Source organism: Hyperolius riggenbachi, chromosome 11, assembly GCF_040937935.1.
Source record: "Hyperolius riggenbachi isolate aHypRig1 chromosome 11, aHypRig1.pri, whole genome shotgun sequence".
Taxonomy (NCBI): Eukaryota; Metazoa; Chordata; class Amphibia; order Anura; family Hyperoliidae; genus Hyperolius; species Hyperolius riggenbachi.
This window is the reverse complement of record NC_090656.1, coordinates 174,814,018-174,833,768: the sequence shown is the minus strand read 5'-3', so window position 1 is coordinate 174,833,768 and position 19,751 is coordinate 174,814,018. Positions and strand designations below refer to the sequence as shown.

Here is a 19,751-nt window from a genome sequence, read left to right as displayed (position 1 = left end):
AAAACAAAACTAAAAACTTCTCCCAGTTCTCATTGAGGGCTACGAGGTCGCCAGAGTCCCCAGAACTCACCTCCTGGGTACCACCATCTCTAAGGTGGAATGTGAACTTCTCCAAACTGCAGAAAAGGCCCAACAGCAACTAGTCTTCCTATGCCAAATGCAAAAGTTTGGAATGAGACGCACCCTTCTGACCCACTTCTACTCTGCCACCATTGAGTAGATTCTATGCTCCTCTATCATCAAGTGGTATGCAGTTGCCTCTGTAAGTTACCAGCACAAGTTACTGAGAGTCATCAGAACTGCTGAGAAGATAATAGACCTCCCTCCCATCTCTTGACCATATCCACTCTTCCAGACAGCAATCCAGGGCCATCAGGATTGTAAATGATCCCTCCCACCCCAGCAACTGCTACCTCAAATTATTACCATCCAGTCACCGCTTCAGGGCCATTGCCTCCAGGACCTCCAAGCACAACAAATGTTTCTTCCCCCAAGCTCTCCTGGCCCTAAACTCTTTTATAAATATGTAGTGCCAGCTGCATTTTTTGGACAATGCATACAAATCTCCATAGTCATGCTAGATGGATTCGGATGTGTACTCACATGGGGACAAGTGTCAGCATGTGTCTTTGAGATATTACTGCACCAATGGAAACGTGGCCTTTAAGTTTTTTGGTCTTTTTTTTTTTCAAACAGCATTTTGGCTTGCTGATCATTAACTCTTGTTTGGTATAATATTAAAATCATGTATGAGCATCTAAAGTTTTAACATAGTAATAGGGGTGGGGGTGAAAATAAAGGAGGAATAAAGATCCATATATACTTATATATACTGTAAACACTCCGAAAGGTATACCAGGGAAAAAATGCAAAAAGTGGTCCTAGGGACACCCCTATATGGTATAGTACAAAGTATACTTTATTACATTAAAACCAAGTGGTGTGATATGATCACCAGTCAAGGAGCTGCTGGTATCAGTACCACCCTAAAGATCTTACAACCAAATGTGGAGGGGTCTTTGCTGATCCACCTCTTCATCTAACAATCATATAAGTAGTGTAGCTATCCCCCCACAAATGACGTTCATTATATTCACATTAAAAGTCACAGATGGAGTTGTGTGTCTGACTGGCAGAATAGGACCACCCAGCTAATGTGGCTAGGGTGGTGGGGATCCACCAACTCGTGTGTGATGTAGCTGGATGGTCCACCTAGCATAAAGTAGTATTTTACTGTCTCTTATCAGTGGCAACATATTAAGTGCCCCAGAGTCCCCAAAGTTGGAAAAAGAACAGTAGTTCATGTATTTTATTTCGTCCTGCCCTCAGAAGTTGTATTCTGGCAGGGAAACTTATGGCTGTAATTTGCTTATCAGTGATATATATTCCCGACAAGGTTCCCAGAAGCTGTCACTTCCATGCCTAGAATTTAACTCTTTCAGGCAACAAAATAAAACAAGTAAAACAGCTTGGTTATTAATATGTTTTGTACTGTACATACACGTTTATCTACACATGCTGCCTCTGGTAAACTTTAAAGGACCACTATCATAAAACTGATTGTGTGCAGCAGGAATGCTTTCTGTTGTCACATAAAGCGTACATGTTAAGGGTTCTGTTTAATTTTTTAAATAATAAAATACATCATATTGCCTTTCCTGCCCTTGTGTCGGCGATGCACTGCACTGCACCAACAAGCTGTAGGGAACCATCAGTAGGTTGCCTAGCCACATTTCCCCTAGTGTCACATGGTTCTTCCCTGTAGGGCATGCAGAAGGTGTGGTCACTGTAGAGGCTCCTGTCATGCTGACATCACTGCAGCTTGTGATCATAACCCATTGAGGGGACCTATATATCTAATCTCTACAGGCAGTTCTGGGAGTATCCGCTGAGTCCCTCAGACTTGTGCATGCGCACGGTGCATCGGGAATGATTGGAGCTCCTGCAGCGTCGCCCATGTCCAGTTCGTGTTATGAGGAAAACTTAATAATTGACAAAGACATGGATTGATCAGCTCTGTGACAATCTACTGAGGCACACCTGCTGCACATGAGTCACGAAACCAGGGCAGTAAACTCATTTTTCAGATCACCCATTAGAAATTGAGCAATAGGACATATAAACTGTACTGGGTACATGTGTAAAAGATCATTTAATGCCACGAGAAAATAACAGAAGGTGATTGGAAACAAAAATAGCACTTTACATGTGTTGATACAGTTTTTAAACATCAGATCTGACTCTATGTACAAAACCTTAATGTGATCATATACTATTCAACCAAACGGTCAGATTTTCCCATTTTTTAAAAAATAAAATTGTATAGAAAAATGTTAACTTTTTTATTTAAATGAAGTTTTTCACGATAAACATATCTATCTATCCGTGCATCCATCTGCCTATCTAACTATCTATGCGTACTGCTTTGCAGGTCCCCCAGTAACACCCCCCTTTTTAGCCACAGTGAGTAGTCAGCGAATCACCTGTCTGCCTTCTCTCCACCGCCAGTTTCCCCTTGTCTCTGGTCTGCTAAAGAACCAATGTCATATGATAAACACTTGAGGCTTAACATACAGGCGCCGTGGCGTGTACCTTACATAGCCACTAGAGGCCTCTAGCATTAGTGACATGACAGGTGCTCGGGAGAGAAGAGACAGGAAGGAGTGGCGGGGAGAAGATGCACCAGTGATAAGAAATTGAACAACACTTGCGACATGCTCCTGACCTGCCGCTGATCAAGTGAATTCTTCCATCCATTGCGAACAACCAGACTGACCGACTTTAGTAGAAAGAAAAATCGGCAAATTCTTGCTACATCCATTTATAGCAGAGTCAATCAAATTGGCCAGCTATAGATTAAAAAAAAAATCAAAAAAAAAAAAATCGACCAGTATAGGTCGATGGTATGATGGTCCATTAATAAAAATTAAAAAAGGAATATTTTTCTAATTACCAAGGTTGGGTCTCGGACAGGCCGTTCTACTACAGATGTTGGAAACCATGGTGGTTCAGAATGGGTCTGCTACACTCGCTGAAATCTCTGGTTTTGCAATATTTGGACTTGTCACAACTACCTACAGTTATAAATCACCTTTTTGCTTCGACACCAGCAACTTCTTAGAGTTGCACCTCACAGACTGTGAGATAACTTGACTCTCAACACAGCAAGCATTATTAGAGATAGACCGTTCTCAGGCGTCTTCAAAGTACAAGTTGTTTATTAAGGAAACAGATATACAGATACAGTTCATCATATCTTAGCAAAGCAGATTCTTCTTTAGTAATTCCGTTGCGTTGCAGCTTCTTGATTACCTTCCTAGTGACGGTAATCAGGTGATCTCCTGTCTATACTACATTACATCTAGACTAACTATGTACAGCGTACATTATACCAGATTACATAAAGAAAGGAAATAATTATGGTTCCAGTCAGTAGAAGTCAGTAGATGGAGAGCGTGAAAGTAAGAGACCTCCGTTGGCAACTCATGACCTTTAATACTGACCAGGAAAGAGTTAACTGTGTCATCATCTGAACCATCTATGATTGGATCAGATCCCTTGTGATGTCATGATACACACCTACTCACTTAATCATTTATGAGCCCCCTTGCTCCAGTTGCAGGAATGTTATGTTTTATAAATATGGCCCATGTTGATTGTTCCCGTAGTCCATTTGTCTGGGGCAGTGTAGGCCTAAGACCTTGGACTAGGAACATCTTCTCAGTTTCTGCTTGTATCATCTGCTTCAAGCAGACACTGAGATGCTTCTGCCTGCATCACAAAAACCTCTATTTAAAGGTATACTCTGCGAACAAGCCTTTTACCTAAACTCAGTCCAGATAACGGAGGCCTACTTAAATTATAACACCTACTGCAATATGCCAGTATAACAATTACACTAGTGAAATAAAACCCACATGGTCAGCTTATATCCAGTTTGATAACATTCTACTTACAGCACTGGAAAGCAAGTCTTTAGCCTGGTACACACCTTCAATTTTTATTGACCAGTGGTTGGCCAAGTTTACAATTTCTATGTAGTATAAGGGCCAACAGACGTTTAATACTATGGACAGATTGTGCAGGTAAACAGTCATACTACACGGAAATGCAAAAATTGGTCAGTAATTGGCCAATCATGATTGAATGAGTATACCAGGCTTTTGTATCTGCCACTGTTCTATGAAGGTGAACAAACCTATAGAGAAGCTACTGAATCCTTGAGAGCGGGTCAGACAGTTTGATATTTTTACTTTTGTTCTTTTTTAGTCAGCAGTTTATCTAATTCACATTGTCTGCGCTAAAGAATTAATCAAACTGTGAGAAGTTTGCATAATTTATTGCTGCATATGGCACAATTCTCACTCTTGTTCCTCTCAGAAGCTGGGATTGCCTCAGTCTTGGCTCAGAAAACCAAATGTTTATCGCATTTTTCACTTTACTGCTGCGTTGCACAAGGACAAATGCTCTTTAAACCAATTTATTTTAGCCATTCATGAGGAAGAATTATCAGTGTGTAGCAAGCATCTTGGAGACAAAAATAAATATCCAGAGATAAAGTAGTGTTAATTCATACAGAAAATTAACATAAAATTCCTGAGACAGCTTTGAGTTTCCGTCCCCTATTTGCCATTCAAACGGCCACTTCATCCAGTTCAGCAAGAGTCCCACATTTTTTAGGCACTGGAAACGTGTTAAGCTTAAAAGTGCTTGTTTTTTGTACTCAGCTTGAAGGACCACTATCGTGGATTTAAAGAGACACTGAAGCGAAAAAAAAATTATGATATTATGATTTGTATGTGTAGCACAGCTAAGAAATAAAACATTAAGATCAGATACATCAGTGTAATTGTTTCCAGTACAGGAAGAGTTAAGAAACTCCAGTTGTTATCTCTATGCAAAAAAGCCATTAATCTCTACAACTTTCAAAGTGGTGGAGAGGGCTGTCTTCTGACTTTTATTATCTCAACTGTAAGTGAACAGTTTTCTTTTTATCTGCGAGAGGAGAGGTCATTAGTTCACAGACTGCTCTGAAAGAATCATTTTGAATGCAGAGTGTTGTGTAATCTGCACATATTAGACAATGATGCAATGTTAGAAAACACACTATATACCTGAAAATAAAAATATGAGAATATTTTCTTTGCTGCTAATCTTCTAGTAATTATTCATAGTACACAACCAATTCATTATATCATATATTTTTTTTCGCTTCAGTATCTCTTTAAAGTGAACCTGGGGTGAAAAAAACCCCCGTAAGAGATGATTAATTGTACATGTTTTTCTAATGGTAAATTAAAACACAAAGCAGTGTCTCATATTTTTATGTTCAGTTTAACAGATTCATTTTAGGCTTCTTTCTGAACAGCAGCAAACAATTCTGGGTTTCTGGTCGAAAAAAGTAATAGAAGTAATGTCCCTCTTTTTTTTTTGCTTCTGTCTACTTTTCAAGAAACTGGACTGAATTGGACAAGCTGTTCGACAAGCTTTGATAACTATTTTTTTTAAACTCTTCCTGAAGTTAATGTCCAAATGGGTAAGACAAAAGATTTAACCACTTCCCCTCCCCCGGGATGAGTAACTACATCCCTGCAAGGTCCTATAACTTCTGCAGGGGGGTAGCTATCACATCCCTCCTCACCGCACATTACCGCTCGCCCCACCGCTCGTTACCGCCGACGGTCAATTATGGGCTTGTAATCAGGGATAGACGCAAAACTGAAAAATGCAACATTATTTCCAAATGAAATATTGGCGCCATACATTGTCCTAGGGAAAAAATTTAAATGTTGCAATAACTGGGACAAATGGGCAAATAAAAAGTGTGGGATGTAATTGTGGTAGCATGTATTATTTGAAAACTATAATGGCCGAAAACTGAGAAATAATGAATTTTTTTAATTTTTTCTTTTTTCCTGATAAAACACTTTTAGAATAAAATAATTCTTAGCAAAAAGTACCCCCAAATAAAGCCTAATTGGCGGTGAAAAAAAACAAGATAAAGATTGTTTCATTGTGATAAGTAGAAATAAAGTTATAGGCAAATGAATGGCAGGAGCGCTGACAGGTGAAAATTGCTCCAACCAAGTGGTTGCCATGGAAACCTTCACCATGGCAACCTTCCCAATAGCAACCTACTGGTCGCCATGGAAACCGTCGCCATGGCAACCAAGTGGCTACCACGGCAACCGTCGCCATGACAACCAAACGGCCGCCATGGCAACCTAGTGATCGACATGGCAACCCTCGCCATGGCAACCATCGCCATGGAAACCAAGTGGTCGCCATGGCAACCCTCGCCATAGCAACCAAGATATCACCATAGTGACGGTTGCCATGGCGATCACTTGGTTGCTATGGCAACGGCAATCCCAGCTATGTCATTTGTCCTTGTGCAATGCAGCAGTAAAGTGAAAAATGCGATAAACATTTGGTTTGTGAGCCAAGACTGAGGCAATCCCAGCTATGTCAACCGTCACCATAGCATGGCAACCATGGCAACAGTCACCATGGCAACCAAGTGGTCGCCATGGCAACCAAGTGGTCACCACGGCAACCATGACCACAGTAACCAAGCGTTCACCGTGGCAACTGTCACCATAGCAACAAATTGGTTGCCCTGGCAACTGTTTCACCATAGCAACTAAGTAGTAATTTCAATATGCATGGCAGCATTTTTTCAGTTAGAGAGCAGACTTCCAGACAAAAAATTGAATTCCCCTCTCTTATCAGCTCACCACTACTTGTGGCAATGTAATCAGGACAGACCAACTATTGCCATGACAACCAAGCGGTCACTATGGCAACCAAGTGGCCACCATTTCAATCATTGGCAGAGCAACTAAATGGTCATCATGGCAACCGTCACCATAGTAACCAAGTGGCCACCATAATAACTGTTGCCATGACTTGCCAAATCACCATAGCAACCAAAACGGTCACCATGGCAACCAAGTGGCCTCCGTTTCAGCCGTCACCATAGCAACTAAGGGTTTGTCATCATGACAAACCGTTGCCATAGCAACGAAGTGGTCATTAGGTCAACAGTCACCATAGCAACCAATCATGGCAACCGTCACTTTGTTAACAAGTGGTCACCATGGCAACTAAGTGGTCCTCATGGTAATTGTCGTCATACCAACCAAGTGGTTGTCGTGGCCACTGTCGCAATGGCAACCAAAGGTATCAGCATCTTGTTGAGTCCATGCCAAGAAAAATATCAACGGATAGAGATAAAGGTGGACCAACTCGATATTAGTGGGTGTCTGTAATTTTTAGGCCACTTAGTACATGCACATGGGTTCATCTCAGGTCACTTCAGATATCCTTTAAATGTTAATTTTATAATTTAAGAAAATCATAGTTTCAATATGCATGGCAGAATTTTTTTCAGTCAGAGAGCAGCCTTCCAGACCGAAAGATCAATTTCCCTCTGTTATCAGCTCACCACTACTTGTGGCAATGTAATCAGGACAGACCATGTTTAGCATAGTTAAACAGAAGACAGATTTACTCCTCTGAATACAGAACAGTGAAGTAGCAGTCAGGGGGAAAATAAAAAAAAATAATAATAAGTACATGGCCACCTTTACACTAGCTTTGTTTTTTTAACAGCTAATTGTTTTACTGCCTTTTGATAGCTGAGCAAGAGGCTTAGATTTTAACAGAGAGGAACAATGTTTAGCAGTCCACTTTGGCTACAGTGAAGGGATTCCATATTGAAGGAAGTGATAACATTTGTTAGAGACAACACACACAGGTCACTCACAACAGCACTCATATGTTTATAGAATCCAACATTTCTATTCCTTTTTCAGCTACTGTTCACTTCTATTCCCTCTTATAGGCAGTTCCTGCCTGTGATGCATATTTACATAACACTGGTCTGAGCAAAAACCCTTTTCTCCTCGTTGGCAGTTCATGTTCTTTCTTCCTGGGGAAGGGGGGTTGCACATGGTCTCCCTGGTGGTGGCAGCACTTGGAGGGACTTCTGCGACCTCCCCCTTCACACCACCTACTTCTGTGTTTGCTCCCAGGACATGCATTTTGCATTATCTAGCAGTTTGGTACAATTTGAAAAGGTAAGCCATCTATTCTTTGGGGGGGGGGGGGGGGGATTGCAAGACTCCCGGGCAATAGGAGTGCTTTGCTTTGTCTGCAGTGTCTGCACTGCTCTCCATTTCCTGGGGGCATGAGGAGGCCTACATACGACACCCCTGTTGAGATGCAAACTATTTTGCGTGGGCCAACTCCTGCAGGATACCCAGTGAGGTAGTTTTAGATGCTGAACATTCTGGCAAGCAGATACATTTGCAAAAGCTATGCCATTTTAATAAGCCAATAGACACAAGGCAGCCTGTATATACACAAGTCAGCTGACCCTTTTCTCCTTGTTTGCAAAAGACATATTAACTATAAGTACAGAACAGAACAGAGAAGAGCCGGGAGGGGGGGGGGGGGATTGTGTTGCGGGGGGACGACAACTACAAGTGTATGGCCACCTTCACATTTGCTTTTTTTTTTCTTATTTTTTAAAGCAGTTAATGGTTTTACTGCCTTCCGATAGCTGAACAACAGGCTTAGATTTCAACAGGGAGGAATGATGTTTAGCACTCCACTTTGAGTACAGTGAAGGGATTCCCTACTGAAGGAGGTGATAAAATTTGTTAGCAGAGAATACACACACTTTTTGCAGGTACTGTTCCCTCATATTCCCACTTATGGACTGTTCCTGCCTTTGATGCATATTTACTACAGTAATGTATAACCCAACAGAAGTTGTGGAAGTTTAAATAACTCCTGAAAAACTACTGCAGGAACCAGCCCTCCCATCTTGGCTATATGTCCCATAGCAAACGCTATGGCTGCTATTGTGCTCCTTACACCAGTAATCTGAGGCCCAAAACACCCATCCCCTCTTGGCTATGGGTCCCATAGCAACTGCTATGGCTGCTATTGTGATACCTACACCAGTGATCTGAGGCCCAAAACACCCATCCCCTCTTGGCTACGGGCCCCATAGCAACCACTATGGCTACTATTGTGATACCTATATCAGTGATCTGAAAGCCAAGTTATTGCCATTCTTTAAAAGTACTCAATAGGCAATTAGTCCATTGAAATTAGTGGAACCGCTCACAATGAAGGACAGGCCCACTTTAAATGAACGCTGGGGTTGTTTCTTCATCTTTATCCTGTCATGGTTTGGTCTATCACCAAGGTGATTCCAGCTGTTGCCCTTTCCTCCTATCCCTAGTAAGAAATCAATGATTAGCTGAGTAATTCTTACGGATATTCTTAGAATTTCACCCATAATGCTAAAAGGTATCTTGATTGGGAAAAGAAGAACAAGGCAGCTGATTATGCAGCTGGGAGACCTGTCACACTCCCATTCATATTCTAAAAAGGTTCTTCACACAAGGCCACAGAATAAGCAGCTCCTGCTGGATCTTTTTTCTGATGACAGCTAGCTAGACAGTAAAGGTGGCCACACACAATACAATTTTTTAAATATCTGTTCAACTTAAGAATTGCAATCAATTTTCCTGACTGATTGTAACATTTCAAAAATCTGACCAATGTACCACACACCTATGTTCAATTTTTTCCTCAATTATGATGAAAATGATTGGAAACTCAGAGAAAATTGCTAGGGTGTGTATATTAATAAATTAGCAATCCAACACACACCATACAATCTTTAGTAGAAAGATACAATCTTTAGTGGAGATTGAAGAGAAATATCTGGCATTCCGGATCGATTTAAATCGAAAAAAACGGGAAATCCGATCAGATTTTTCAGTCGAATGAAAAAAAAAGCTTTCGATTTCTTTGAGAGATACGATCGTTTTTATCGAATTACTGTAAAATCGGATCATTTTATTGTATCGTGTGTGGTCACCTTAAGCAACAGTTAAACTCGGGTGCAAATACACACACACACACACACCAGTGCTTGCTTTCTTTTTTTCAGGATGTACCAAACTGTAGATTTTGCCACTCATGACCTTTCTAAACCTATCTCGCCTTTTCATCTTACACTTTATCGCTTCAGCACTCAATGCAAATCTGTCCTAACATATAAAGATGTGACCACTGGGACATGCTGCCAGCCTTATAAGGTCAAGGTAGCCATGGTAAAGTAACATTCATGAAAAAAGGAGGGGGGGTTGCGCATCCCTATAAACATGCTGCAATTGACTGGTTAATCGCTCAGGCATGCACCACCTCTATTAGGCTGAAAATGCATGCCCTGCGTCCAAAGTCCTGCCTGAGTGATTAACCAGTCAATTGCAGCATGTTTATAGGGATGCGCACAAACACCCCCCCTTTTTTTTTCATAATTTTGCTATTATGTACCTACCAGGTTAGCTGCTCCCAGCCTGTATTCCTGAGTTTCCCGTTTGCATGGTAAGTAATAGTAGTTATGCATATGATTTTCATTCATTCTCTGTAAGATTCACACTGAAATTTGATAGAGATTTAAGAAGTTAAACAGATTTCTGATTAGGTAGCAGCCAGTTGCTTGCATGAACTGGCTACTACAGCAACATCTTTGTAAATAACTTTTCTCCTGTTGGATCCAAAGTGCATATAAGCTTGTCTCAGATCAGTTCATAGTTGTGGTTTGTGATGGGTTATAAATGTGATGTGATTATAAATGCTAGACTAAACAGGTGGCTTTTAAATTTTGATTTAAAGTTAACCCAAGGTGAGAGTTTTATAAAGGCAGCCATATTGATTTATTTTCAGGCAATACCAGTTGCCTTGCAGCCCTGCTGGTCTTCTGCCTCTTATACTTTCAGCCATAGACCCTGAACAAGCATATGCAGATAAGGTGTTCCAGACATTTGTCAGAACTGACGAGATTAGCTGCATGCTGGTTTCTGGTGTACTTCAGACACTGCTGAAGCCAAATAGATCAGCAGGACTGCCAGGCAACTGGTATTATTTAAAAGGAAACAAATATGGCAGTCCCCATATCACTCTCACCTCGAGTTCACTTTAAACGCCTCCAAGTTTGGAGCAGTCTTGAGTGGGTGTGGCAAGTCGTTCCAAAGGGTAGTGGCAGCATGACTGAAGGCTCTGGCTCCAAATGTTTTGAGTTGAATTCTTGGGGTAGTAAAGTTATTTGATCCTGTTGTATGGTTAGTGGGTATGAGACAAAACAAGCGGTCTTTTAGAGGCTGCACAGAGCATTTACTCACCTATGTCGCTGCCTCTCTCTGCTATGCTCCACACTGCTCTCCATCTTCAGCCTTTGTAGCAGGAAGTTGGGAAGATGGAGAGTGGTGTACAGCACAGGGACAGGAGGTGGTGGCATAGGCGAGTTAACCCTCTGTGCAGCCGCCGCAGCTGCCAACAGTCCTATTCTATTTCATCTACCACTTGCTCATCCACAATTGCATTTGTTTTTGTTTATTTCACTGCAAGGTCCAATTAGCATGATGTGATTGTTTTGTATTTGCTGGATTGCTCAGGACTAAAGTCAGGTCAGGATGCAGACTGGGCCATTTGCCAGGTAAATTTCCAATGTGCCTTTAACCGTTTACCTGCTGCAACTCGGGCAGAGGCCATTTCACATGTCTGACAAAGTTTTCAGTACTAGAACGATAATGCCTGGCAACATAACAATAAAAGATGAAGAAAGAAATCTGTACTTTTCCGTTAGCCGGGCGCATCCGGCAGGTGGCGCGAATTACATTAATAGTTCACGTAACAAAAGTGTTAATGTAACCGATTGTATTGTATTCTGCCTCTCTCCTATAGAACACTGGCAGCCGAGGGCGACATGCGTGTCCCCCCAGAGTCGTTCGTCACAAGAAAACAACCAGAATTCCCTGCCGAGATAGAGGGCAAGGGGGAGGAGAGCGAGAGCCGAAGCCGGCGGCTTCATCTGTTACATTGCCGCCGGCTTAATTTTAATTCAATGAACTCACTTTTTACAATACATTTGACCGCCAGTAAAAACACAATACAATCGGCTACATTAACACTTTTGTTACGTGAACTATTAATGTAATTAGCGCCACCTGCCGGATGCGCCCGGCTAACGGAAAAGTACCAAGAAATCTAAAAAAACCTAATGAGTCTGCTCCACCTTATCTTGTAAATAATCCATTTCGGCATCCCTGAGTAATTAGGAGATTACATGCTGAGCAAGCTGCTGCAGCTGAGAGCACCATATCGGAATGCTCTCCAAGGAGTGTGATTTTCAGGAACGTCTCAGATCCATTAACAGAAGTAAGTGTTTTATAGTGTTACTGAAAAGCAGCATCGCTCAGCCCAAGGCCAGCCTCACGCTTAGTTCTCTTCATTTGATCCGCGCAAAAAAGGCTTACAAAAATTAAGACCGTCGGATTTTTCAAGCCAAGTGATAAAGCTAGAGTTTATCAACTCAATCTGCAACTGTAAAGAATGACCTTAAAGAGACAATGAAGCGAAAAAAAAATATGATATAGTGAATTGGTTGTGTACTATGAATAATTACTAGAAGATTAGCAGCAAAGAAAATATTCTCATATTTTTATTTTCAGGTATATAGTGTTTTTTTTCTAACATTGCATCTTTCTATAATATGTGCAGATTACACAACACTCAGCATTCAAAATGATTCTTTCAGAGCAGTCTGTGAACTAATGACAATTGGGGTAAAGAGGCGCCCTGGTTGAAATAAAAGCGTCTAAAAACAGCTTAAAAACGAAAAGATAATATGAGATGGCTTACCTCAATAACGAAATCTTTGTCTGTAACAAAAGATTTTTATTTAGCACAGGCAACGCATTTCGCAGGTCTGAGCCCGCTTCATCAGGCCAATAAAAGTGCCAAATATACAGCATAGGCTCCCTATGCTGTATATACCCAGTCATTTGGCACTTTTATTGGCCTGATGAAGCGGGCTCAGACCTGCGAAACGAGTTGCCTGTGCTAAATAAAAATCTTTTGTTACAGACAAAGATTTCGTTATTGAGGTAAGCCACCTCATATTATCTTTTCGTTTTTAAGCTGTTTTTAGACGCTTTTATTTCAACCAGGGCGCCTCTTTACCCCAATTGTGCTTAGTTCACCCCCACAAACTCAGTGTTTGAGGGGTGGTGACAGATCACCTGTGGGTCCACCACAGTGGATGTCTGTCCCTGTTTTTCCAAGGAGAGCGACCACATCCAGGTCCAGCTGGGACAACACCGAGTGGTGTCGGGTTCATGGTCTACACCTGCTTCTTACGGTCGGTTGCCCTTTGCAATCCCCCTTTGTGAGTAGTATTCTTTTTAATTCCATTTTTTACTATATACAGACATACTACACTATTGGGCTCCCATTTTTGTCTCCTATATTTTTTCTCTGCAAGGTGCCGAGACACCCCCACTGCATTCTGTGAACTAATGACCTCTCCTCTGGCAGAGAAAAAGTAAATATTTCAGGAACAGTTGAGATAATAAAAGTCAGATAACAGCCCTCTCCACGACTTTGAAAGTTGTAGAGCTTAGTGGCTTTTTTGCAGAGATAACAACTGGAGGTTCTTAACTCTTCCTGTACTGGAAACAATTAGACTGATGTATCTGATCTTAATGTTTTATTTCTTAGCTGTACTACACATACAAATCATAATATCATAATTTTTTTTTCGCTTCAGTGTCTCTTTAAATCGATCTCATTTTTTGGGATCAAAGCACCTCTATTCCTCTGATTTTTTAAAGCAATCCTAAAAAGAGATAGATACTTCCCTCATTAGTGGAAAGCCTCAGAATAGTCCACAGGCTTCCTGGATCCTTCTTCAGCCCACCAGTCCAGCGCTTGGTTTCTCTATCTTTTGAATGGGAGCACAGCCTTGGACAAATCGCATCCACACTGGTATGCAAGCAGGCTCCACACATGCCCAGTAGACTGAAGCCACTCACGCACGGCTTTTTCCCCTCAATGCATGATAACTTTGTTCTACTGAGCTTGCATGGACTGTATTTGCCCATGCCCAGTGCAGATGTATGCGTTTCCAACCATGCTCTTGCATAGAAGCATATTTAACCTGTCTGTCAAATACATTTAAGGGAACCCCGCACTAGATCGGTGAGCTGCAGAAAGGTCCATGAAATCTCTGGAGTATCCAGAGGCTTCACACCAATAGGGTAAGTATCTAACGTCTATATTTCCTTGACTTCAGTATTACTTTTAAAGAGGAACTTTCGCGGAAAGGGGGAACAAAAAACAAAACAAAAAAAATACATTGCCAAGTGAGAAGTTACAAAAATAGACGAGAGATCAAGAACTGTTTAATATTTACCATGTAATGTGTTCATATTGTTTGATCTACTATCAGCCTGCACATCTTCATCTTTACTACTGGCAGACATGAAAAAACAGACAGCACCAACTGCCATTAACAATGTGAGAGGCGACATTTTTTTTCATACATATACATATGCACAGAGGGGGATACTGGTTGCTTGGCAGAAAAAAAAGCCATTATTTCCCAAAGTGCAACAAGGCTCACAGACAGGATACTGTTAGGGCCCTGGTCCTGACCTCACACTGTGGGAGGAGTTTTACCACAATATTAGCCATAATATTGATGATCTATTCTACAAAAGGAAAAGATTTCTCATGGGAAAGGGGGTATCAGCTACTGATTGGGATGAAGTTCAGAGTACTCAGCCTCTAACTTATTACAACCTTTGAAAATGCTCACACTGTTTACAGAGTGGAGAAAAACACATTATGGGATTTAAAAATATGTTCGCAATATTGTCGCTGTTACGGATGTATACTTTCATAGGAATTCATAAATGGATGATGAGGAGCCTAACTAATGTTATCTTGGATTTGAAATAACTGTAGAACCAAGGTCATTCAGCAAACCTTAACAAGTTACTAAATAAAAAATGATCTCCCATCAGGAAGTATGCGTCCTTCACTTGGGTCATATCAAGTTATAGCAAAGACTGATGATGCATTAGTTGGGAACACATGTACAGCAAGAACTTATTCTTCTTATGGAGGTTTGCTGGGGGAAAAAAAAGCTCACCAACTTTTGTTCACACAGCTGCTTTTACAGATACGCTAGCACATTAAGATTTCTGCAATCTTTACTATATTCTGATATGACCCGGGAGGAAGCTGCAAATTCTTATAACTTAGGTCTACAGATCCTCCCCTTTGTCTCAGCAGAAGAGAACTCCGCCTGCATATTAACTTGCAATTGTTTTGACACTTGAAATGCTGAATTCTTACATGAAAATCTAAGTCCCTAGTTTGGGTCTCTCATAATGGCACCGTCAGGGCATCTCCAGGGTAGAGTGAAATATTATTCAAATACTCAAATGCCAAGACTGACAAGTGCAGAATGCATTTAAACACTTGTCCACCTGTCCTTATTGACCTGCTTTTATCTACTTTTGTTAAAGAGAACCTGAACTGAAAATAAAAAGGCAAAATAACCATACACAAGTCATACTTACCTCCCATGTAGTCTACTTCTCAATCTTTTTCTCCTCTCCTGCGCCCTGTTTGTCCACTGTGATCAACAGAATTCTTCGTCCTCCATTTTGAAAATGCCCATTACCCCATAACAGCTTCCTGTTCAGCACACTGTTACACTGTAATATCACCCACATGAGCCATAGGGAAACATGGACATTACCTTGCACGTTCAGTTGTAACTGACAGCTGCTGATATACTGTATAACTGACCGCAACTGATATTTCAGTTCTGACAACATATTGTCAGAACTGGAAGGGATCACTGTAAGAAGAAAATGGTGAGATTCTGAGAGGTACTGACGGTGAGGTTAGTATGCAATATTAATTTGCAGCTACCTCATGTGTTTATTTTAAATAATTTTCCTCACTTCAGGTTCCCTTTAAGTGGCATTGGCCTAGTCTCATGAGTTTGCCATTGCCATAAATCTACTTAAAACGTTTACCAGCCTGTCTTAGTTCCATATAAACATCTAAATTCAGACGCTGACACACGCAACCAGTTTTCTGCCAACAGATGTATGTTAATTGGCAACACAGCTGAGACACTGGTGTATGCTAAACGGTTTTCTATAACCCAGTAGCACAGAGTTGCTGCTTGGGCTTGGCAGAAAAAGCAAAACCCTTTAAGCTTCATGCTAACAAGTACAAGTTTCGGGGGGTGTCCCAGCATTGGAACGGAGAGGTGGAGGGGGACAGGGGAAGTCTCAAATTTGCACTCCAGCCCCCCCCCCCCCCTCCGGGTACACTTACTGCAACAGCCAGTACGCCAGAGTAAGGGTTTCTTCCCAAGGTGGTGTACACACATTGTTTTTGATTGGCCAATTTTACCACTTCCATGTAGGGATGCTCATTCGGATTCCGCGGAAATGCAATTTCCGAAATTCCGATCGGAAATTGCATTTCCGCATCGGAATGCGGAAATCGGTAATGTAAGTGCCGTAGGCGGATTTCCGCCGGAAATCGCGGAAATTTCCGCCGGAAATCGCGGAAATTCCACCCGACTTTAACATCGATTTTCTCAAAAACTATAAGGTCTTTTTGAAAACTTTTTTTTGCATCTTGTTCACAAGATTCGGTTTAATAAACCCTGAAAATTTGGTGTTTCTAGGACTTAAGGGGGCTTTGTTATTAACCATTAAAGTCGGTGGATTTTTACTGTAATGTAAAATGCAGAAAACCTGCATCTGCCCATTTTCTGCATTTTATATTACAGTAAAAATCCGCCGACTTTAGCAGTTAATAGCAAAGCCACCGTAAGTCCTAGAAACACCAAATTTTTAGGGTTTATTAAACAGAATCTTCTGAACAAGATGCAAAAAAAAGTTTTCAAAAAGACCTTATAGTTTTTGAGAAAATCGATGTTAAAGTCGGGCGGAATTTCCGCGATTTCCGTCGGAAATTCCGCATTGGAATGCGGAAATTGGTAGCGGAAGGCGGAATCGGTAATCGGTACATGACAGAATGCGGATTTACCGCGGAATCGGAAATTGGCATTCCGACCATCCCTACTTCCATGTAGTATGAGAGCTTATCTACACATCTATTCATAATTTCCAAAATCTGTTGGCCCTCATATTACATAGAGGTGGTAAAATTGGTCAGTGATTGGCCAATCAAAATGTGATGTGTGCACCAGGCTTAAGACTTCATGTACAGAGACACATTAAACTATCACTGAGGCGTTTAGGGAGCGCTTTCAATCGCTAGCGATTTCCCTAAACGCTCTGTCAATGTAAATGGAGGGGTTTGATTCCACGAGAGGAGGGGTTCTCAGACTGGGTGCCGTAGCACCCTGGTGCGCCTCGAGCATCTCCCGGGGTGCCTTGGCGGTCATCCCCATCCTTTGTGCATTTCCATCAGGTGATATACAATGAGTGACCACTTGGAAGGGGGATGCTTCCTAATGGGGGTCACTGATTTACTTGAAGGAGGAATGTGGCCTAATAAGCATCACTAGCTACTTGAAAGAAGGGAAGTACAGCCTAATGAGCATCACTATCTACTGGTGTGTGTGTGTGGGGGGGGGGGGTCTTAACAGCATTTTGGTTATTTTTGCCCACCCTGCCTTAAAAGATTCTAAGCCATCAGGGCAGCTTCATCCCAAAAAGTTTGAGTACCACTGCACTAGAGCGATTACGATTAAGGAAATCGCAGGACATGCAGCATCTTGGGAGCGTTTCAATCCTAATGAGTTGTATAGGAGCAGGGAAATCGCTCCCAAAATCGCTTGCAAAACACGATCACAAATTGCTAATGATTGCGATAGCGTTTGCACATTCTAGTGGGTTCCAGGCTTTATGCAGCCTTTTAAAAGGGGCTTAAAAACGATAAGACTCACTATGGGCAGAACCTGGTGTGGAGGCCTTGACAAGCTCAGATGCCATTTCTTATTTCCAGGGGCATAACTTTACTCTACAATCGCAGGGGGGGGGGGGGGGGGGGGCAGAGCTGTGGTGGGCCCCATCTACTAACCTACCCTTCCTCCGATAAAAGGGACTATATTTCAGATCAGGTGTTTTTGTGCCTACACTTGTTATGGGTGTAAATATCCTGATGGTCACACTTATATTATGACCATCGTGAAAACAGCCCTAAGACCGTAAGGTGTACCAAGGAGAGGCAAGAGAACATGGGGGGGGAGGGGGGGCGGCATCAAAGTTTTGCTGGGGGCCCCCATGAATTGTAGTTATGCCACTGCTTAGTTCCTATCCACATTTTTCACCATACAGTATTTTGTTGGGTGAACCTGATGTCAATGTGCAGATGAGGGGATTAAGCTACTAGTTTCACCGTTCATGCGGAAACTAAACAGAACTACTCTGCTAGGTTACATTTCTGGGGAACTGTTATTTGAATCTCATGGCTATACAGTATTGCTGCTGCAGGCACCGTACCGGTTATTTGGACCGTTTGTAACGAGGACTTCTCGTGAGATCCACGTGGGCTAACTGCATATTCAACAGCAATCTTTAAATTGTGAAAATTATCGATTTTCTGATTCACCCTCTAGCTGAAGTTGTGCTAGGTCCCCTAAGGTTTTGAAAATGTGCATTTAAGTGTTTCTGGAGGGGCCTAAAAAGCTCATGCATATATGATATTTACAGCTTAAAGCGGACCGGAACTAAGAACTTCCTCTCTGCTCTAAAAGATAAGCAACTTCATAAAAACCTTTAAAACAGTAGGGGCAGCCATACTACCCTTGCTTTGTAAACACATGTGAGCAGAGCATAGATCAGATTTCAGCAGCTCACTGAATTAGCCAATCAGTGAGGAGCAGGAATGTGGGAGGGGTGATGACCAGCTTCTTTCTTGTTGGGAATGCCAAAAATAGAGCCAGGCTGACTGAAATGAGATTTATTACAGCAGAAACATTTCTGAATAGACTGGAGAGCTTGCAATGCAGGGTCAGGTTGCAGGCTGCATATTAAACACAGTGGTGGCTAAATGGAATTTAATTTTGTGGCCAACCATCCCTCTTTAAAAAAAAGAAAACTTTTATGAAAGCAGACAGTGTTAACATCCTGTGTTTAAAAATAAGCTGCTCTGCCGAGGCAGCCAGCTGACATAGCGGTGATTAGCCACAGATGAGAGGTAATTTGACAAGCTAAACAGGGTGCATTTCTCTAGGTTTCCTTTCTGAGCTGTACAAGAGTTCAGGTCCACTTTAATGGCACTAGCTGGGTTCTTGTCTCTGCTTTGAGTTTTCATCTAGATGGGATCTCTGGACTCCCCAGTGGCGAGAATAGGGGTTACGCATATCATGTCTCACAAATGTAAGTATTTTATTTGGGTATAAGTAGACTATAGGTGACAATTTTATGGATCAATATTTGTAATTTATCGTTTCTGGCCTCTCCGAATATTACCTGGGAGCATTTTAAAAGGGAATATATATATATATATATATATATATATATATATATATATATATATATATATATATATACATACACACATTTATTAGAGAGAGAATCTTTTATTAGCCTTAATACTAAAACATATTTGCATTTTCTTTCAATCAGAATTGTATTGAACACAACAAATACAACAAAGACATTTGTTTAGTGCTCTACCAGCTGGTCTAACTGGCAAGCTTTTCAGATAAAAGAAAGTCCTAATAAAATGGCTCCATAGTTAACATTAGAAGCTTAGTTGTTAATCGCCATTCATTATCAGTCAGTCCGGGGACTTTACTGTTGTAAATGTTACAGACTTGGTAATGAAAAGAAACACATTTTGACCACAAAATAATAGCAGGTGGAGCTGCAGGTGAGCAC

The 19,751-nt window shown here is 41.4% G+C and overlaps 1 protein-coding gene across 4 annotated transcripts in view; it reads right to left on the bottom strand.

Moving 5' to 3' along the window:
- The window catches only part of NECAB2 (N-terminal EF-hand calcium binding protein 2), a 378,886-nt gene that overhangs the window by 252,924 nt on the left and 106,211 nt on the right, over nucleotides 1-19,751 (bottom strand). Inside the window, exon 1 of one of the 4 annotated variants that reach the window (XM_068259474.1) lies at nucleotides 10,364-10,436. The exons of the other annotated variants lie outside the window; for them this stretch is intronic. Within the exon in view, the coding sequence (XP_068115575.1) occupies nucleotides 10,364-10,432 (69 nt within the window). The 5' untranslated portion in view covers nucleotides 10,433-10,436. Of the gene's footprint in view, nucleotides 1-10,363; nucleotides 10,437-19,751 lie in introns of those variants that run through there. 4 annotated transcript variants of the gene reach the window in all.